The sequence below is a fragment of the Phocoena sinus genome, chromosome 6 (assembly GCF_008692025.1).
Source record: "Phocoena sinus isolate mPhoSin1 chromosome 6, mPhoSin1.pri, whole genome shotgun sequence".
NCBI classification, from domain to species: Eukaryota; Metazoa; Chordata; class Mammalia; order Artiodactyla; family Phocoenidae; genus Phocoena; species Phocoena sinus.
Window position 1 is genome coordinate 75,527,102 of NC_045768.1, and position 22,637 is coordinate 75,549,738.

General features: G+C 39.5%; 1 protein-coding gene across 1 annotated transcript in view; it reads right to left on the reverse strand.

The window, feature by feature from the left end:
* PLAA (phospholipase A2 activating protein) overlaps window positions 1-22,179 on the reverse strand; it is a 39,674-nt gene extending 17,495 nt beyond the window's left edge. Inside the window, exons 1-7 of the mRNA XM_032634960.1 lie at window positions 21,869-22,179; window positions 15,162-15,355; window positions 6,270-6,370; window positions 6,062-6,182; window positions 3,637-3,804; window positions 2,812-2,947; window positions 566-735 (exon numbers count right to left, since the gene is read on the reverse strand). Coding sequence (XP_032490851.1) covers window positions 566-735; window positions 2,812-2,947; window positions 3,637-3,804; window positions 6,062-6,182; window positions 6,270-6,370; window positions 15,162-15,355; window positions 21,869-22,017 — 1,039 coding nt within the window. The 5' untranslated portion in view covers window positions 22,018-22,179. The remainder of the gene's footprint in view (window positions 1-565; window positions 736-2,811; window positions 2,948-3,636; window positions 3,805-6,061; window positions 6,183-6,269; window positions 6,371-15,161; window positions 15,356-21,868) is intronic.
* Between the last annotated feature and the right edge of the window lie 458 nt (window positions 22,180-22,637).

Genomic DNA, 22,637 nt, shown 5'->3' on the forward strand with positions numbered 1-22,637 from the left:
CACAGTGTAAAAGGCAAATAACATCTTAGTATTATAAAACTAGCTTTGACCACATGGATATCCTGAAAGGATCTCAGAATCCCCAGGGATCCACGGACCAAGGGATCATGGACATATCCAACCTAAGATTTCATTTGAGACAACTACTGTCCTCTGATTTTAAAATCAAATGATCCCTAACGCATTAAGCAGACATTGCTTTATTTAAACTCATTTTTATTTTTAGTCTGTACAACCTCTCAGAGAATCCAATCAACCAAAAGGTATTAAATGAGTGATTTCCGAACACCTACTATATATGAGCTAAGTATTAGGTGATTTATTTAAAGAAAAAGAGTCCTGTTTATGGGAACTTAGCTCCAAGTCTTTAAAACTGTGAGGCAGAGGCAAAAAGAACATGATTTTTCACTGTGGTTATGCATAATAAAAAGTCTCAAAGATCAGTACCTGGCAATGAGAATAATACTGAATGACTTAACAAAACAATCTTTTTTTCTTGTCACTCATTATTCCAAAAGGCAAACAAGGCAGCATTTTTTACTACTAGATACATTGAAATATTTACCAGTTTCATTCAGATGTTCCCTCCCAGGAAGCTGCTCAGCATTAATGTCCCCTAAATCACCAGTTTTGGAATCAATGGTTGCCTGAGAGAGTTCTCTTTCAAAAGCCTTGATTTCTTCAGCACTTGCTGTCCGATCCTCTGATTCTGTAAACACTCTAATAATACCATCACTATAAGGAAACAGAAAGTGGTTTTAAGTCACTGCCACAGTAGGTTAACATTATCACATTTCAATGATCCAAAGCAAAAATAATCTGTATTTGTGAATACGAGAAATGTTACTATGTATTTATTGCTGAGTGTAGAACTATGCCGATTTCAGCACACTACCCTCTATTACTTTCTAAAGCAATGGAAAGGGTGGAAAAAGACTATTTAAGGAAAAAGTTACTGGCAAAGAACAAAGAAATATATATTTAACACAATTTTCAATTCCAAATTAAATAGTTACCATCATAAAAATCTACAGACATAGCATACACTTTTAAAATGAGTATTACACACATAAGTATTATGGTATAAAGAAGGGTAGTAAACTGTTTAACTTATAAAGGGCTCAAATACCCAGGATAGGGCTTAGAAAATACTAGATGCTTGATATCCGTTCATTAGAAACGCATGGAGTCTGTCCTTATTATGCCATTAACTAGCAATGTAACCCGAATCAAGAAAAAAATAGCTTCACCTCTGGACTAGATGACAGTCCCAGCCTCTATTTTCAGAAAAATGACTTCATTTCCATAATTTCTCTTTGTGAAATTTTGGGGTAGGGGAGACAAGTTAGCCACTTTCAACCGTACTAATCCTATTCAACTCTGCAGAAAAACTTTCTTACTTAACCTTCTACTAACAGCAGTGTTACCCCTTTGTTTATTTTTCTTCAACTTTAAATGACTTTAGGGTGAAAATAACTAAACCAACAAATCAACCTCTGGCCCAGCCAAGGAGTAAAATACATCTGCTTTATTCGACACTGTATCCCTTATGGCTGTCGCCCTTTTTCCTCTTGCCTTCAGTGCCACAGTAGTCTACAATCCTTTCCCTCATCCATTTCTTCAAAAATCTCTTTATCTGTCTCCTCTCATTTACCTTTTTCTATCATTTTCTATGAAAATGTGATGTCAAAAAAGTCACTGCTAACATCTTTCAAAGCAAATCCAAAAGCTTTCCTAACTTTCCATTCCTTAACCCCTCATGTACTTATTGACACTGATCACAATCTCCCTCCAAAATCTCTTTTCCGTCTCTGAATTTCAACATCTGGATTGCTTTTTGTTTAGGCTACTGGCTTCTCTTTTTCTACCCACAGTGTATCACAAGTTCAGTCTTTAGTTCTGCTCCTCCCCTTCTATGTTGCTTCCCTCAGAGAAAGATGCCCTATTGCTTGACTCTGGAAGTTCTGTGCCAATCTTGATCTTCAGTCTCAGTTGCTACACTAGGACCCAGTCCAAATGCCCATGACCAATCTGCATGAGTGTGGCTTATCACCACTTGGATCCCAGGAAGTTATCACCTTCTTCACCAAACCAATTCCCACTCTTGTCCATTTTTATTAATGTGGACTTCTAATCATCCAAAGTTTGAAGCTCTATCCTTTTCTGACACGCCCCCTTCTGATCATTTTCCCTCTGCATTATCTCATTTTCCGGTCTTTTATCCATTAGCACTGCAGGGTGAATATTTCATAACTTTACACTTACTACTGCAATTGCTTACCAACTTGGTTTCCTGCCCATTGTCACCACTAGTTAAATCTAACCTACGTATTTAATAATTCATAAGTTCTGCTTTAATCACAGCACTTCTTGCTCAAGAGCTACAACCCTTTAACCCCAAGCACTGAATCTAACAAATGCTGGACATTCCAGGTTCTCCATAATAAAGCCCCACGCTATCATCTTCCCCTGTCATCCACTGTTCCCCAGCATTGTTCCTTCACCATTTTCCTTCATTATCTTTCAAAACCCAATTCAAATTTCTTCTTCTCCAGAAAGTTTGCCCACACCAATCTCTAACTTCTCTAATTTCATGTTTCAACTGCAGAACTTACAGTGCAATACTATTGTAATATATCATGTATCATTAGTGCAAAAGCTGTTATACCTACTACTGTTTTGTTTAGTAACACAAATGTGCCTGTGGTCTCCCCAATTCACCTGAAATTCCTATGGCTTATCTCTGTGCACTCTAACACCTACCTAAGTCCTAGACACATATTACTGATTGATTGACTAGAACATGAGTACCTCGCACCAACCACAATGTCACCATTGTCTAGCACACAGCAGCACCATATAGACTGAGCTGGAAGTCGGATTGTTTGAGCACATTCCCCATGTTTCCAGATTCTCAGAGATCTGTCTTCTGCTGTTGTCACAAAATCTAAAATTAATGAACACAGGAAAAATTAGTTTGAATATATAAAATTAAGTACATTTATATATACCACCTTTCTAAATAGGCATACTGATTTTTAAACCCCAAAGTATTTATAAATTATAGCTTTAAATTTTATGTATTTGTCACTTATACAATATACAACTTCAAAGAATCACATTTTTATATATTTAACATCTTACACACTATACTTTATACCAATAAATTATAAGAAGTCTTTCCTCAGATGCCCAAGAACTTTTTTTTTTTTTTTTTTTTTGCGGTACGTGGGCCTCTCACTGCTGTGGCCTCTCCCATTGCGGAGCACAGGCTCCGGACGCGCAGGCTCAGCGGCCATGGCTCACGGGCCAAGCCGCTCTGTGGCATGTGGGATCTTCCCGGACCAGGGCATGAACCCGTGTCCCCTGCATCGGCAGGCGGACTCTCAACCACTGCGCCACCAGGGAACCCGCCCAAGAACTTTTTACAACACACCATCAAGTCTGAATTAATATAAAGATGATCATACAGTTTCCTCCTTTAGGAAAAAGATACTTATGAAATAAAGTTACTAAATTACTCAAGTTACAGTTAGTAAATTGATTTAAATCATTAGCCCTCCGCCCCCCACCTCAAGATGGAATAGAACAATGCTCAATACAAAATTTAAAATATGTAGTATAAGACAGTCTTACCTTTACAATTTGGAAAGACAGATATGCTATAAATATAATTTGTATGACCATAAAATACTTCAAGACACTCGCCAGTGATTTGCCACCTTCTAATACTAGCATCATTTGCACAGGAGAGAAATTCTGTTTCACTCAAAATTGCCAAGCCTCTTACACAGTCTTCATGCCCTGTATTAAAAAAAAAAAGAACACAATAAATCAATAAAAATGGATCATTTGGTTGATGGCTCTATGTATTTTATTAACATTATAAAACACATACCAGTGAATATTAAAAACTGATTTTCAAGTTAGAGAAATACTTTTTTTTTTACCAGTAGAAAAACCTGATAGCCAAAATTTGTATTGTAGGCTTGGCAGTATTTTTTATCATCAGTCTTGGGAAGTTCTATATTTACCATATCTTCTCTAAATTATTTCTTAAAAATTTCTTAAACTCCTCCAGAAATAAGTTTCTGATCCCCACAATTGTTTTAAAGGAAATCCTTTATTTATTGACTGATTGATTGGCTTCACGGCATGCGGGATCTTAGTTCCCGACCAGGGATCAAACACGTGCCCCCTGAAGTGGAAGCTCGGAGTCTTAACCACCGGACCACCAGCGAAGTCCTCCAATTTTTACTTGATAATTCATTTCAACTTTTCCTCCCCAATAACAAGAGTAATTTATAACATATACAATATTAAAATATAAACAGATATATAACAAAGAGTAAATATCCCCTAAATTTCTCACCACATAATACTGAGATTAATATTTATAAAGCACCAAGAAAAGAAAAACTAAGATTACAAAAAAGATTTCAATTATTTAAGAGTTTGAAATAAAATATCATAGAAAAGTAAACTTTATTAAAATGTGAAATAGGTTGAGAGAGATTAATTTATCTAAAACCACACAATCAGTGGCAGAGCTAAAGCAAGAATTCAAGTTTCCTGCCTCCTGTTCCTGCCTCTTTCGATTCAACCAAAACATAAATATAAAGCCAAACATTGTTGCTTTACCAAGGGAAATATTTCATAATTTATATAAATGCAGGCATTAAAATAAAATAAAAATTAATGACTATTGATTTTTTAAAAGGGCAAGAATTTATGGAATGAAAACTTCTTGTGTTATGTTGATTGTATATATATATATATATATATATACATGTGTGTGTATTTATTCCTCTCATCAAAGGATATTAAATGTTTTTAAAAACTTGATAAGATTCCATTTTTTTCAATATTAATTGAGGCATTGTAGATGCCACTACAATTTTTTTTAAAAGACAAAACATTCTCAGAAGTTTGTGATCTAATAAAGGAGACCAGAAGTCAAAACCTTTCCCATGCTCAGTATTTCCTATGCTGATTCAGATTATCTATAACAGATTAATAAAAACTTAACACATATGTTGTATGTATGGAAGCAAAAACAAAGGGATGTTTAGTTACAACTCATTGTCTACTTTCCACCTACAGATAGTTTTATCTGCACAAAGGGACTTCTTGAAGTATTATCCAGGATGCTGATCAACTTTTAAGGAATAAATAAAAGCAAGGAAAAACAAACAAACAAAATCATACCAAAAATGTTAAGTGCCCCACAAATAAATTATCAGTTCTAATATTAGACAGCAGATGCCTCGTTTTAGGAGTTATTTAATAGCTGAGGTTTTAAAAGACTACCCACCTGAAACTACAACATAAACAAAGCCTGAAAGTTGTTATTATTAAACAATGTACTTCAATATTAATAAAAGCACGACTGATGTTTTCCTCATATATGAAGATAACACTACTGACCCACCCTCAGTAAGACTTATGCTTGGAAGTTTCAGGCTGAACTTGTTCAAATGACAACCAAAACATAACTGAGTACCAAAAATTACATATATAAAATACACAGAAGCACATACCCATATTGTAGCTATTTATTAGTCCATATCTGGTTGTTTTATGAGAGGTATCAGTACATATTTTAAAAAGATATTACCGGGCTTCCCTGGTGGCGCAGTGGTTAAGAATCCGCCTGCCAATGCAGGGGACACGGGTTCGAGCCCTGGTCCGGGAAGATTCCACATGCCGCGGAACAACTAAGCCCGTGAACCACAACGACTGAGCCTGCGCTCTAGAGCCCGTGAGCCACAACTACTGAAGCCCGCGCACCTAGAGCCTGTGCTCCGCGACAAGAGAAGCCACCTCAAATAGAAGCCTGTGCACTGCAACGAAGACCCAACACAGCCAAAAATAAATAAATAATTCAAAAAAAAAAGATATTATATATTAACTGTCAGAAAATTTACATTCACCCAAGTTAAACGGCTCAAATACGCTGATGTTTTTCAAATACCACTTTAAAACTTCTAAATTTTTGAAAAAAATCACCTGTGCAAATAGGAAGCAAAAAGATTACAAAAGCTGTCTACTCTGATCTTACCAGAAAAAGTCCTCTCGCATCTTCCAGCCTTCCAAAGTTTAATAGTCTTGTCTGCTGATCCAGTTAACATTAAGCCCTGCTCAGGTAATATCTTTACTGCCCATACTGCAGCTGTATGACCCTGTGAGAAAAATGGGTATTAAGTTAAATTGCCACAGAATCATCATCTTTAATTATTTTCTCGAATATTCACATAGAACTACTGTACCTGTAAGGTCATCATGCATTTGTCATTCAGCCAGACTTTAGCAGTAGTGTCCCATGAGCCACTAAGTAATGTCCCAAATTTTCCAGATGAAAGACTACAAACTAAAGGGGAAAAAGGCATTAATTAACACATTTTCATAGAGAAAAATGCTCAACCTTGCTAGTTATTAAAACACTACAATTTTAAAAACACTTTATGAAGTGACAGTATTAGCTAATTAAGGCTCAACTCAATGGAAATGCAGAAGAGTGTAGCGGTCAAGAGCACAGACTCTGGTGCCAGACTGAGTGGGTCCAAGTCCTAGCTATACCACTTAGGAGCTGTCTGACCTCAGGGATATTACTTAACATCAGATTCCTAGACTGTAAAATGAGGGAGCAGGATTAAGTGGGCTGCACAGTCCCTTCCAGTTCTAAGAAACTACACAGGAAAATAATGCAAATGATTTTCAAACGCTATTTACATAGTTATTTAGGGTCACATTAGTTAACATGACAGAAAAAACTAGAGCCAAGCTGACTCATTTCATTACTCAACAGTAGTGAAATGGTTAATTAAATGCCTTATGATCTTGATGTAACACTGTACAAGCTAAAAATTATAAGTATGAAAAATTATCTAAAAACATGGAAACAAAAAAGACAGTTCTGATTAAAAATGGCAGATTATCCACAGTAATGCTATAAATGGTATTAATCTACAAGGACAAAGAAAACAGAAAACAACATAACTGACTTAGCAAAATGGAGGAGGTTACACAGAAAGTGATTAGAAGCAGAGTAACTGGCCCCACAAAACTGAGACTAAGTATCCAGCCACTAGGTTCCATAGAGGATGGGGCTAAGCAGAGGACCTGAAAAATGAGAACAGTGATTCAAAGGCTGCACACAACAGAGTGAAACACTAGACCTCTCCTCTCAGCCTACAGTGTCAGGAAAGTACATCCTTATCCACTGCAGGAAGGAGACTGGAGGTTTATTCTCTGGAGGAACTGAAGCAGAGTTTCTAGACTCTGGTCACCAGGCATAATAAAGGGCTGGAATAAGGAACCCTAAGAAACACAAGGGGAATAAGTAGAAAGTCTCCATCCTGAAATGTGGTACCTACAGTCCCCCTGCTCCCACAATATCCGCAGCCAGGCATACATCCCACTCCACCTAAGTAAGAGGCAGGAGGACTCTTTTCTAGAGGACTGAATAATGTTAAAGAACTCCAGATGCAGACATTCGAGAGGGTTTCCATCTAAAAAGTCAGACCATCAGATCACCCTCTAACGAAGCCCACCAATCATCAAGTTCCACCTACACGAAAGAGAAAAACCAAAACAAAGAAACAGAAAAATAAGGGGGAAGGGGTTTGGGGGACCCATAAGAAACAAATTCAATTTCAGGAAGCAGAAGAAAAATCTTCAATACAGTATTATTTGCAAACAGATATTATATAAAAAAAGAACTAATGAGAGAACAAGAAAACTAAATGCTAAAAATAGAAGAACCAAACTGAAAAAATAATAAAAAAAACTAGGGGGAGAAAAGTCTCCTGAGAATTAGACCCAAAAGGCAAATACATGAAAAATAGGAAAGGATAATTAAGAAAGTTAGAAAGTAATTTCAAAATGTCCAACATCTAACAGGGATTCCAGAAAGAGATAATTGCGGAGGGGGAGGAGAAAGATGAGGCAAAGAACACAGAAATAGTACAAGAAAGATTCCTAAAAATGAAGGTCATGATATCTAGATTGAATGAACCCACAAAAGTGCCCAATGAAAGGCACTTTGAGAAACAGAGATAGACATGCATTGTGAAATTTTATAACATTAGAAATAGAGAAGACTCCAAAAGTTTGGGAGGGGACCAGAAAAGTGATGCTATTTTGATTCCCCATCTTTTCTATGGGACAAACTTCTAAATAACGTTATACATTAAAAGACAATGGAGCAATGCCTTCAAAATTCTGAGGTTAAATGGTTTTAACACAGGATTCTACGTCCAGCCAAAAAATCAAATATTCAATAAGACTAGAATAAAGCTATTTTCCAATATGCAAATACAATATATTTAACCCCCATGTCACAGCTTTCTTAGGAAGCTGCAACAGCTGTATTACACTAAAATGAAAGAGTAAGTTAAGAATGACAAAACACGGGATCTAGGAAATAGGGAAATCCAGGATGACATTAGCCCAGGTAGTACCAATCCAACAAAAGGCTAGAAGGTTACAAGAGGAAGTTTCCAGGAAATACATGGAACATATAAATATTTTAACGTGTGGGGTAGCCATTAGTTATATTCATCAAATATTTTCTGCTCTTCACCCTCTAAGCAAATGGTAAGACTGAACTCCCCAGTTCCTTTGGCTTTAGGTATGCTACATGACTTGTTCTGGCATTTAAAAATGAGCAGAAATAATGTTACTTTCAGGTGGAAGCTTTAAGGATAGGTGCACAATGAAGCCATGCTCCCTCCCCACTACTCCAATCTCTGTGAAAGCACATGCTGCAGTGAAGCTTCTGTCATCCGGATCCCACAAGGAGTAGAGCCCCCTGCTGCACTGGATCTATAAGAAGCAAAGCAAACTTATTGCATTAAGCCACTGTGATTCTGGAGTTGTCTGTTACCACAACGTCACCTAGCCTACCGGACCAATTCAGAATTAGTAGCAAAAGTGAGGCACTGCTGAAGCAAAAAGCTGAAATATATGGTAGTGGCTTAACAGGCAGGTAATGAGGAGACTATTACCACAGAATAGAAGGCTGGTGCTCCTTATCATGTAGTAAGGAACATTTGATAAAGCTGTTACCGGCAATAACTCAGGACATGACAAACTTGTAGTCTAAAGAAAGAGGTTGGAAAACAGGACTTCAGTAATGGGTGTCGCTTACTATTGGTCACATTTGGCTAGGTACTAAAAGAATGGAATGAGATCAAGAACTGGCTGGTTCCCAGCCAGAAACGAAGAGTCCAAACTTAGGGATTTGCAGAGGTGGAAGAGCCAATTGCTTCTCAAGCCCAAATGAAAAATGTAAACCTGAGAAGTCCTTTCAGCAGCAAAGGACAACTGAAACCCAGCCATGCAACAGGAAAAAATCAAAAACATGGCCATCCATCCTGCACAGTGCCAAAACTTCCAAATGGATTTAAAGCATTTTCAAAGCAAAGAAAATTAAGGTTGTTGCCCTGAAAATAAATGCTTTCACCTGGGAAAACAGCTCAGGGAAAAGAACCTAAAGGTTCAGCTTTCCAACTAACGTCTGAAAGGCACAAGGTTTCAGTAGCTAAATCTGAAGAGGCACACAGGGAAAGAAAGAAGGAGAGATGGGGAGTAATACAGCAAATCTAGACTACAGCTGAGGTATGACTGCTGACAAAGAGATCTGACTGGAAATCAGACAGGTAAAAAACATAAGTTTTTCAGAGAGTTATGCTGCCAATAACTAAAAATGTCCGTGACTGTTCAAGACTTAACAGGACCCTTGTGCACCTAGCTCCCACAAGCAGAAAGCAAGTTGAAAAAGTTGGTAGTCCCCAAGGAGGGTCAATGTGACCAAGGAGAATAACAGAAAAGAATCCCAGAGGGTTAAAGGAGAGCCATGAAGAACAATGGATTGGGAAACCCCTTTTGGAGACCAGAGGGAACTGATCACAAAAACCTATCACTCTCAGAGTAGGGGGTCCTTGAAACAGCCACCCATCCGAATTTCAGATGACTACAGATTAGAAACTGCTGTCTTGCATTGCTCCCTTTTCTGAGTGGGAGTGCTTCCTCTGACTACCCTCAATATTCCACAGTTGTATACTGAGTGAATGGGTGACAGATAACTTGTGTTTTATGGTCCACGGATCTCCAAATTTAAGAGGAACTATGTCTGGACCTGATGTAGAAACACCTGAGCATCATTTCCCTGATATTTAGAATACTATGTATCATCCAGAAATTCTTAATTTTGAACTTGATGCTGCAACTGGATGGGACTTTTGGCTTGTCTGACATTGAGAGAGAAGTGGGTATATTTTGCCTGCAGAAGAGACAGCAAGCTGAATAACTAGTGACCAGAGGCAAACTGTGGTAGCTCTCTTTTTGGGCCCTGGCACTTGCCCCGAAGTGTGGGATGGCACTTTCCTCCTCCATTACCTAAAACCGCAACTTGTAATGTAACTGGAAAGTGTTATACATATATACTGACTAAAAAACAGTACCACTCTACCATTTAGAAAATAAAATTTGGGCTAGAAAGCTAACAGAAAAATGACATGACATAAGGATGTCAATCATTAATTTCTTTATCTCCTACTCACTAACGTGGTATGTTTTAAATTTAAAAAAGAAAGAAAGAAAGGAAAGAAGGGAGGAAGGGAGGGAGGGAGGGAGGAAGGAAGGAAGAAATGACATTTGGCCTCAAACCATCAAGTAACTTAACAAAATAACAAAAGATGACCTTATGATAAAGTAGAAACAAACCAGGCAGAAAAAATACTCTAAAATGTGAAGCAGTATTTTTACTGCACAGGTTTCTATGAGAAACACCTTAAAAAAAATCAAGATAGGGCTTCCCTGGTGGCGCAGTGGTTGAGAGTCCGCCTGCCGATGCGGGGGACACGGGTTCGTGCCCCGGTCTGGGAAGATCCCACATGCCGTGGAGCGGCTGGGCCTGTGAGCCATGGCCGCTGAGCCTGCGTGTCCAGAGCCTGTGCTCCGCCACGGGAGAGGCCACAATGGTGAGAGGCCCGCGTACCACAAAAAAAAAAAAAAAATCAAGATAAATATGATTACATAAACTTTTGCATTACAAAAAAAAAACAAGAACATATATAAAGTTAAAAAAAGATAATGAAATGAAAAAATATTTGTAACTTGTATCAAAGGATTAAAAACTCTAACTTATAAAGGACTTTTAAAATGGCCAAACCCCACATTATATGGACAAGAATATAGTTCTCAGGAAAAAAATGCCAACAGCCCTTCTGTATATGAAAAAATGATCCCTCCATAATGAGAGATGAAAATTGGCCCATACTAAAATATCATTTTTCACTTATTTTGGCAACAATCTGAAAGTCTGACAACATACTTTGTTGATAAGGGAAATACGGACGTATACTACTGCTGCTGGAAATGCAAAAAAAGTTTTTTTTTTTTTTTTTTTTTTTTTTTTTTTTTTGTGGTAGGCGGGCCTCTCACTGTTGTGGCCTCTCCCGTTGCGGAGCACAGGCTCCAGACGCGCAGGCTCAGCGGCCATGGCTCACGGGCCCAGCCGCTCCGCGGCATGTGGGATCTTCCCGGACCGGAGCACGAACCCACGTCCCCTGCATCGGCAGGCGGACTCTCAACCACTGCGCCACCAGGGAAGCCCGCAAAAAAAGTTTTAACACCTAATGTGGGGATTTGGCAATAACAAAGTTAAATATGCATTTACCCCTTGATCCAGAACTAGATATCATACCTAAGTTACACTCACAAAAGAACAAAATGACATATGCACAAAGACACTTGCACTAGCAAAAATCTGGAAACTTAGATATCCATCAATTGGGGACTGGCTAAATAGGTTAAAATAGCTACAGTACAGCTACACAATGAAATACAATGCCATAGTAAAAATGAATGACGATTTCTATATACTGCAATGAAGTAATCCGTAGAACAGTATTATCAAGCAAAAGTAGCCAGGGCAGAAAACTGCAGTAAGATACCTTCTATCTAAGAAAGAGGCAACATAAATATACATACATATTTGCTAATTTTTTTTTGAGAAAGAACAAAGTTAATAAACAATTAGTTACTTATAAGGATGGTGGGAGAAGGCAATACAGACAGAATCCAGATTTCTCTGAATGCACCATGTTGAATAGTTTTTTCTTTGCAACTATGTATGTTTTATATAATTACAAAACAAAATTAAGTTAAAAAAAAAACCCTGGTGAGCACCACTACAACTCAAATTGAGGTTTCTAAATACTATCTCCCACTAAAAGAAAAACATAAGGCTTCTTGGCAAAATGGCTGACTTCAGGTCTAGAACACTTTGTACTACCAAAAGCAAGGAAGACTTCTGAAGGTCTTATCAAGAGGCCACAGGAAACAATTTTTAAAAGAGGTTTCCAATCAAATATGGGACAATTTGAGAATCAAAAAAGGAAAAAAAAAAAGATGTTAGGGAATCAACTCATTTTGAAACCCAGTAAAAGAGGTGAGAGAAGGGGCAAGAAAAGTGCTTATCCTGTCTTCTCTGTGTGTCTCACACGGTAACCAAAGAGTTGATGTGGAAAGTTCTTTACAGAAAAATGCTAGCTATTAAATCCAAAAATAATGGTAGAATTAGAGTATAATTTGCAAATTTTAATGAAATACTGGATCTATGCAATGATCACCAGTAGATGTTAAAGACTTATTTTCAAAGGCTGATGGGAATTTTATAAAGAATGGATGAATCTGGGCTTCCCTGGTGGTGCAGTGGTTGAGAGTCTGCCAGCCAATGCAGGGGACATGGGTTCATGCCCCAGTCCGGGAAGATCCCACATGCCGCGGAGCGGCTGGGCCCGTGAGCCATGGCCACTGAGCCTGCGTGTCCGGTGCCTGTGCTCCACAACGGGAGAGGCCACAACAGTGAGGGGCCCGCGTACCGCAAAAAAAAAAAAAAAAAGAATGGATGAATCTTAACATCATGAAAAGAAATATTACATGCCTCCTGTTGTGCTACAACAGAAAGTATAAAATTCTTGCTCAAAACTTGAATCTGAATCTGATCAAGCTTCTAGATCTAATAGCTTACAAGGCTACGGGACTGAGGAACATGAGGCTAGAGAAATGAGGCTTTAACCAGCGGAATTCAGATTACAGGAAATTCTACAGGTAAAATAAGCTGGTTTCAAATAGAGAGGGGATTTAAAAAAAGAAAGAAACCAGTAGATCAAAAGACAAGTGGACCTTTGGGTTACAATTCAAACAAACTGTAAAAAGGAACATTTGAGACAACTGGGTAAATTTGAACATTCACTGGATATTTGGTAACGAGAAATTAGGTTTTGTTTTGTTTTAGGTGTGATAATGATATTGTTTTTAAAAAAGAGAGAGGGATTTCCCTGGTGGCGCAGTGATTAAGAAGCCGCCTGCCAGTGGAGGGAACATGGGTTCGAGCCCTGGTCTGTGAAGATCCCACATGCCGTGGAGCAACTAAGCCTGTGTGCAACAACTACGGAGCCTGCGTTCTAGAACCCGCGAGCCACAACTACTGAGCCCACGTGCCACAACTACTGAAGCCCATGCGCCTAGAGCCTGTTGTCTGCAATAAGAGAAGCCACCACAATGAGAAGCCCGCGCACCCCAACAAAGAGTAGCTCCCGCTTGCCGCAACTAGAAACAGCCCGCACACAGCAATGAAGACCCAACGCAGCCAAAAATTAATTAGTTAAAAAAAAAGAGAATCCTTATCTTTTTGAGGGGTCAGCAAACTGTGGCCTGTAGGCCATCTGTTTTTGTACAGTGCACAAACTAAGAATGGTTTTTATATTTTCAAGTGGTTGAGAGAAAAAAAAAAGGTACTTCCTGACATGTGAAAATTTTGACATTCAAATTTCAGTGTCCATAAATAAAGGCTTATTGAAACACAGACATGTTCACTCATTTATTGTCAGTGGCTGCTTTTGCACACAATGGCAGAGCTGAGCAGTTGTGAAAGTGACTGTATGGCCTGCATAGCCTAAAATATTTACTACCTGGCCCTTTACAGAAAGTTTGCCAAACCCTACTGTAGTGCTATATATTGAAGTATTTACAAATGAGAGAGTATATTGGAAATTTCCTTTAAAATAATATTTTGGAAGAAGCAGAAGATGAAGCAAGATAGGCCTTGTGTTGATAATCCTTGAAGCTATGTAAATACATGAGTAGAAAAGATCATTACACTATTCTCTTTTATGTTTGTTTATATATAACTTATTATAAAATACTATGTCTCTACTTTTGTATACATTTGAAGATTTCCTTCAAAAAGTTTAAAAAAATCTGTATCACCCTGTATTGAAGATTTCCCATACCTACACACAAAACAGTTTACAAACTCCTTAAAGAAATTAAGTTTAGAGTGCTTATGAGCCATACTATTTGCTTACAGATGTCCCAAACTATTCCAGATACATAAAAAAACAGTAGTACACATATTGCATTGATTAAGCATATCATTTTATAACAAAGAGCTGTTAAGCAAACACAAATCCAGGAATATAAAAGAATCAGAAATACAAATCACAGAAAATGCTGTTCAAAAGTATTAAATACTCTCAAATAATGATACCAGAACCCTAAATACATTCCTTCTGGGGCTTTAATTTGCTGCATAAATACAGACATAACAGCCCAAAGATAAAGAAGTGCTCTCAGTTTTCCTGAGTAAATGAATTTCTTGCACAAGATAGCTGAAAAACCAAAATTACAAAGTATATAAAGTCATAATCTTTTTCTTTTTACAAATGTAATCATGTCAACCATTACTGATGACAATTAAGTCTGTAACAGAGAATTTGCAGAACAATGATGATCCAAAAGGTTTTCACTATTAAGCCATAGCTATAGGTAAAAAATAATAATAATAAAAACTAGGGGGCTTCCCTGGTGGCTCAGTGGTTGAGAGTCCGCCTGCCGATGCAGGGGACACGGGTTCGTGCCCCGGTCTGGGAGGATCCCACATGCCGTGGAGCGGCTAGGCCCGTGAGCCATGGCTGCTGAGCCTGCGTGTCTGGAGCCTGTGTTCTGCAACAGGAGAGGCCACAACAGTGAGAGGCCTGCGTACCGCAAAAAAAAAAAAAACAAAAAACTAGGGAAAGCAGATATAAGAATTTTATCTTCAAAAGGATAAAACTTATTCAAACAGAAAAATACCAAAGCATTATACTCACCAGTATTTTTGTGACCTTTTAGTACATAAAGTGGTGCTGGACTCTCCAGTGAGAAAATGCAAATATTGTGGTCATTTCCTCCAGTGGCGATTAGTCCATGAGGGTACATGTCACTTGAAGGTATGATGCATACACAAGAGACAAAATTGGAGTGGCCGCTCATACAGTGCATTTCTGTAAAGCCCCTGTTAGGACTGGAAAGACATGATAATTAATAAGATATACATTTGTCCTCTGACTTAGCCTAGGATAGACGTTGTCAAAGTACTCATTTTCTTTTAGTATCTAGGTTGAACTTTATATACCACTTTAAGAATCTATTGTTTTAAATTAAATATTAAATACCTAATTTGTCTTAGCTACTACAGAGGCTTAATCAGATTAGGAGAAGCTTAATTAGTGTTTCACTGTTAAGAGTATGTTAATTAACAGAAAGAACAAGGAAGGAAAGGAGACAAATATCATAAGTGGTTTTTTTTTTTCTCCACCTGCATTTCTACTTATCAGTGATTGTTACCTTAAGAAATCCCTGGTGAAGTGAAACATTCATGCAATTAGGATAATGGAATCTACTATCAATAAGCCGTAAACACATTGAGGACATTTGCACACTCTGAAACATTAACTCAGTACTCATTAGTATAGCATGTGTATCTAAATAGCTAGACTATCAATCACTTTCAATATACAAACTAAAGGAACTAATACAGGGACATACAAATGACTGCTCTAGGAACACAGCGTATTAATAACTGCCTGGGAATTAGAATGATTACCAATTTGTTATACACATCCTTCACTTAGCACCACTCCCTTACATAACAGGTCAAACAACAGATTATGATACACTATATGTGGAAGGCAGTAAGTTAGCTGTAGAGGGGGATAAAAGAATTATATCCCTGATTCAAGCTAAATCAAGGAGTTTGTGATCTAGCTGAAGGAGATAAAACAACTGTACATAAAAGGGAAGACTCCCAGATAAAGACTGCACACATGCTCATCTATATTCACTCCTTTCTCAAACACCACTACAACAATATGTATAATGTATATTTTATATCTATCCATCTATGTATATTTTAAGAAAGGCATAAACCCACAAGGCCAGAGAGAATAAGAAAAAAAAGAACAGAAATATAACTGAATACTGAAAGCTGACAGAAAAGTAGTAAAGGCCTTAGGATACTTGAAAAAAATGAGTTCTAAGCAGGCATGAGGGAAAGTAAGAGGCCCAATTTACCAACGAATCTGCAGAAGGCTCAAGAATTAGCAGCACTATGTATCTCTAGGAAATGGGAACAAAAAACTAGAATTAGGAAGACTAGTTGAAAGTCTTTGGAATCAGACACAGAATCATATCAAAAAATCTTCAAAGGAAGGTATTTGGTAGTAGCTAGTTTTAACTTGTTTACTTTATTTTGGTGTTGTTTTTTTTTAAGTGTCATTTTAGAAACTTTTTTTTTTTTGGTTGAGTTGGGTCTTTGTTGCTGGGCACGGGCTTTCTCTAGTTGCGGAGAGCGGGGGCTACTCTTCGTGGCGGTACGCAGTCTTCTCATTGCGATGGCTTCTCTTGTTGCAGAGCACGGGCTCTAGGCGTGCGGGCTTCAGTAGTTGCGGCTCGCAGGCTCTAGAGTGCAGGCTCAGTAGTTGTGGCACACGGGCTTAGTTGCTCCGTGGCATGTGGGATCTTCCCAGACCAGGGCTCGAAACCATGTCCCCTGCATTGGCAGGCGGATTCTTAACCACTGTGCCACCAGGGAAGCCCTAGAAACTATTTCATCAATAAGTCCAAAGAAATGTAAAAGATAGGACATGTTTAAAAATCTATATTATATAAACCACTAAATCTACCTAAATGTGTCCCTTAGCACTCCTCAGTACAGATGGATGCTTGTGTGTAACTACCGTAGTGATCTGTGAAGCTCTTAATGGCAGAATCCAGAGCTGGTTCTGCCCAAGTTTGTAGCAAAATGTTGTACATGGTAATCATTAAGTACTTCATGAATCAGTGAAAAAATGCTTTAAGTGTCAAGTAAAAAAAAAAAAAAAAAAAAGACACTCCAGCCAGACAACTGCCCCTCTTGTACCCAGCAAAGTCTGAAGTTTTTTCTTTAGAAAAGGTGAAAGTCTTTGGCTGGGGGTAGACACAAGGCACAGTTAATCCTTGGGGTATGAGAAACATGTACATTCACCATAGAGGCCAAGACCACCAAAGACAAAATCTAGAAGCCAGGCAAGCATCCTCTAGGCAGGAGATCAGCCCTATTAAACAGTCCAGCCAGATAACCCTACAGTGAAGCTCATAGCCATGAAGCTCCACGGATACACAGATCTTTCAAGTTTTTTAGTTCTCCACCCTTAATGGAAAGCACAGAATAAGAATTACCAGAGGGGCTTCCCTGGTGGCGCTAGTGGTTGAGAGTCCGCCTGCCGATGCAGGGGACACGGGTTCGTGCCCCGGTCCGGGAAGATCCCACATGCCGCAGAGCAGCTGAGCCCGTGAGCCCGTGAGCCCGTGAGCCATGGCCGCTGAGCCTGCGCATCCGGAGCCTGTGCTCCGCAACGGGAGAGGCCACAACAGTGAGAGGCCCGCGTACCACAAAAAAAAAAAAAAAAAAGAATTACCAGACATTTGGGGTAAAATAGTGACCAAAACAAACAGGGAGGGGAAATAACCAATTTGGAGGAAACAGACCACTAAGGAGAAGATAACTTTAAAAAAATCAGCATTGCCATTCTTAGGTATAAGATATTGCAACCATGAAACAAAAACATAATTTCACAAAAAGTTAAGGCAACTTCTGAGGAAGTATAGTAGAGAGAGAAAGAAATTTATAGAGAGAAATAAAAAGCAATTTAGAAACAAATTCAATATATGAATAAAAAGTTCCAGAAAAGAGGACAGAGAAAATAAGACGAAACCAAAGAATTTAAGAAAATGTCCCAGAACTTATAGACATGACTTATGGACATTAAAAGGGACCACACTTAATGAATGTGAAAAATGAATGAATATAGATCACCTCCCAGAGAGAAAAAGTAACAGGTCAAGAATAAGAATGGCTTCAGACTTCTCAACTGTAACACAGTGAATACAGTGGAGCAATGACTTCAAAATTCTGAAGAAAATTTGGAAACTACAATGCTACAAACATTTAAATTATTCTTCAGGTAGCTAGGCAGGCTAAAATCATGTTCCAATTGCAAGGTCTTAATACATTTATTATCACTGCACTGTATTTCAGGAAGCTCCTGGAGGATGTGCTCCAATAAGGTATCAAGGAAGAAAACCAAGAAAGTTAAAGGATATTGATAATAGAAATCTAAGACAAGAGGTCCAAAAAGGGATTCTTGAGAAGACAGTGAAGGGAGATCCCAGGATCAGCTGTGCACCAGAGGCAGACAGACCAGGTCAGAAAGTTTTCATCATCAGGAAAATGAAACTGTTATATATTCAATGTGTCTAGAGGTCTTGAGAGGAGAGTTAGACAACTAGCAAACAATATGAAGTTGAATTAATGATAAATACATAGAAAATTAAACAAATGAAAACCAAAAATAAGACAATTATTAGCTGTAGGGAGATCATAAAATTGTTGAGGAAAAGTTATCATAGTTTATTCCACAGCTCAGGTGTAGATAGACTCTGTACAGTCACAAAACACTGATTTAGTCTACATTAAAAACTATGTTATAAGGATCAGGACATAGAAAGGATGCATATGTGATGGGGGTTGGTAGAGGGTAGAAATGACAGCTAAATTTTCATATTCCATAACAAGAACTAACAGAAAATGTTAAAACAGAAAACTAAAAGAAATTTTAAATGAAAAGAAATAGTAGTATAGCACTTTATATACAGATACGAAAGCAAAATTCAAAAATAAGCCATTAAAAGACATGAAAATTTTGCCTCCAAGAAAAGGGAATAGTGGGTCGGAGGGTAGGAAGGGAATGGCTCTAATTTCTTAAACTCTGTATAACTACTTGACTAAGGACCCAAGGTGCTGAGTGTTTACACGAGGGAGAAGTCACTCCAGCCTTGGCATGGTCAGGGAAAATTTAACACACGATGCTGAATCTGAAGTTGGCGTCTTTCAAATACAGGTAGTTTTCAAAAGGCAAAGCAATCGTTGGTGACAGACTTGGGAAATCCAGTTTACTCTGAGGTGGGCTTCTAGAGGCTTGAAGCAGTCTGCAACAATGGCATATTGACTGGTTCAGTTCAATGTACAACCAAAAAATGGCATCTCCATTCTGAAGTGCCTTCAGAAGACCCGGAGGCTTTCTGGGTTTTCAGTGGGCTCTTGTGAAAGATGAAATATCTGGTTTAGTCCACCCTAGAATAGAACTATTTTGCCTCCTTGAAACTAAATTAAATCCCCCATCATTACCAGTCCACCCCTACATTATCCACCCCAATTCAGAGCCCTATCAACAATGTACATGAGAAAATAAAAATGTTTACTACTTGGCTCCAAACATTTTCCTGCACTTCATTAATTTTATTAATATACCATGAAATAAATAGAAATTGTCAGGATGTCAGCCTTGAGGACACTTTTTATCACACTAAAGATACGGCTGAGACACCTGTTAGGACGCCTAAGAGTGACTATGAGATGCTCTACCACAGCACTTGGAAATGAGAGGAAAACAACCTTATCTCACCAATTCCTCACTATGGAGCCCTGTGCCTGGTACAATGCAGGCTCTCAATCAGTGTTAATTGAATACCACATGAATTCTAAAAAACAAAACCAAAAGACAACATGAACTAAGTGAAAAGAACCAGTTTTCAAAGAGAGGGTCATTGCAGCTCAAAGTTTGTCAAGTTCCTGTGATCCAGTGATTTAAGCTCCTGTCAACCTACCACAGTCCTACAATGTAAAAGTTTGAGGATTTAGCTGTTCAACAGAATTCAACTATTACAACAAGCATCCTTTAGCTACTCTTTACTGCAATGTTCATATCTTACTGCGCATGTGCTTCTACTGAACAAAATTTTAAATGTACAAGCTTAATCAGTAATTTGTACTCAAATACACAGAAGTTATGTATCAGTGTTAACAAGTAGTTTGGAATATCACAGAATCTTAAGCATTAGAGAAGACCTTATCTAATTCAATATAGGAGTTTCCTCTGCAATATCCCTAGTTTAGTCTGTCGTATTTTGGCTGCACTATTGCAAAAGCCTCTAAACAGGTCTCCTTCCACATTTATCCCTTTGTGACTCATTCTCCACCTGAAGCTAGCAGAAACTTCTCCACAGGTAAATCAAATAATGTTGTCCTCTGCTTGAAACTGAAGGCTTCCACCCACTAACTTCTTTCCTAAGCCTTCTTCCCAGGGCATGATCTGGCTCCCGCCAGCCTCTAAGACCTGCCCTCACCTCACAGTTCATTCCCTCCTGCACATTGGGAATTTCCTCCTTCTCAATCCAGGGCCACTGTGTTTGCTCCTCCTACGGTCTACAGTGCTCTTCCAATTCAACCCTTCTTGTTCCTCACTCCCTAGACCAGCTCAAACTCAGTACCATTTAAGAAAAAAAAAACAAATACCAAAAACACCTTCCTCAGAGAGGCTTCTTTCTTTAACATCACCCTCCACTCAATTCTGTATGTTATACCTATATTTGTTTTCTTCATAGTACACATGCCAATGTGTAATTATTTACTTGGTTGTTTTTTCATCCATCTTCCCTCCCAGACTGTAGGCAGGATCTATAAACACAGGAAACTTGTCTGTCCTTTTCTTCTTCTTCCGGATCACAAACAAATAGGAGCCACTCAATAAACAGTTGTCATCTGAATTTATGGAGGAAAACGTATGGTTTCAATGAGTGAAACCTCTGATGGGAGAGTTACTACCTGAAGTAACTTACCTCAATTTTTCCCTATCTGAACTGAAATCTGTCTTCCAGGTCTTAAATTTCCTGTTACAACAACTAAATCAGGGCTAAACCCTTGAACTTGATTTGGACTGGAGCTTAACCTTCTGTTTCCTAATATTTTTTTGATTAATCTCTCTGAAAATCTTTTGAAGGCAATGGGCTTTCTCTCCCCAAGAAAACACACTCCGCCACATCAAAAAAACACACTCCGCCACATCCAGAAGACATTTGAGGGGTTTCATCCCCTCCGCCCAAGTCCATCACATACCCCAGACTAAGAAAGTCTGAGTTGGACAACGTGGAGAGGGGCCAAGACAACTTTTTGCAATGCAATTTTTGAGAACCTTAATTCTCCAATTTGAGGGAAGACTACAGAACAAATTCCAGGGAAAGAAGTAGACTTCCTTAAATTACACATGCCAGATGCTTTCACACGGCCTCATTAAGGAGGGTGCACCTGGCGTCAAAAGTTTTTCAAATCGAAAAGAAACACAGGAAATCATCGTCCACAAACTGAAGCCACAAAAAATAAGAAGTTCGTCCAAGGTCACTCAGTCGTTTAGTGGTCAAGTTAGGACAAGAAAGTAGGTCTCTGTTCCCCCAACCCGGTCCTCTTTCCACGTAAACCTCACTAGTTTCTTACACTGCGTGCCCAGACTGCCAGTGCTCTAAGAACTGGGAGGGAGCGTGGACCGTCGGAAAGGCCGGGAAAAAGAGGAAGAGGGCAGGATAGGGCAGGGAAGGGTCACTCTCTTCCCAGAGAAGGAAGCTTGCAGCACAGCCGGGTAACAGCGGGACTCGCAGCGCTCACCTGTCTGGGACCCAGAGGCGGGTGGTGCGGTCTCGGGACACGGACACAAAAGCCCCCGGTGGATAGAGGCAGCATACCAGGCCCCGCACGTCCAACTCGTGGCCCGGGAGCGAGCAGCTCAGCCGGTACCTGGCGGCGCCACTCGCCATGGCCCTAGGAGGTCCGGCGCCCGGTGCCCGGGCACCGCGCAAGATCAGTCCGTCTGGGAGGCCGGGCGTGCAGCGGCAGAGGGCCTTGAAGGTGAGAAGCGTCGGGACCGGAAGAGCCCGAAGGCCGGTGCGGAAGGGCGGCCGGGAAGGGGCGCGCCCAGCGAGCCGAGTGACACAGCAACCCTGACATGCACACCGGAATTCGTCATCGGCCTTAGCCCGCCATGACGCAGAGTGTGTGCGTCCCGACTGCTGAGGCCGCTGAGGAACTGAGGCTCGATTCCCTCATGCGCGCTGGACCGCCAGCGGAGAAAGAGATACCACCGTCCGGTCCCTCGGAGTGGGCGCCCGTATACCGGACTTTCCCGAGCCCGCGTCCTCACCGAGCCCCGGCTGAGCTTTTTATTGTGATGCCGGATGTGGGCCGGACTACAAATCCCACAATGCCACGCGCCAGCGGGGCGTGAGTCGTAGGCGCGCCAATCCGGATATTTTAAATCTTAGTCCGCTGTGCTGAGGGCCGTTTTGTGGCTGAGTGAGTTTGCGTCGCGTGTAGAGTTGGGGGCAGGTTTACGCCGCCGATTTCCTCAAACCTTCTCTGAGTAGTTCCCCGAGATTTT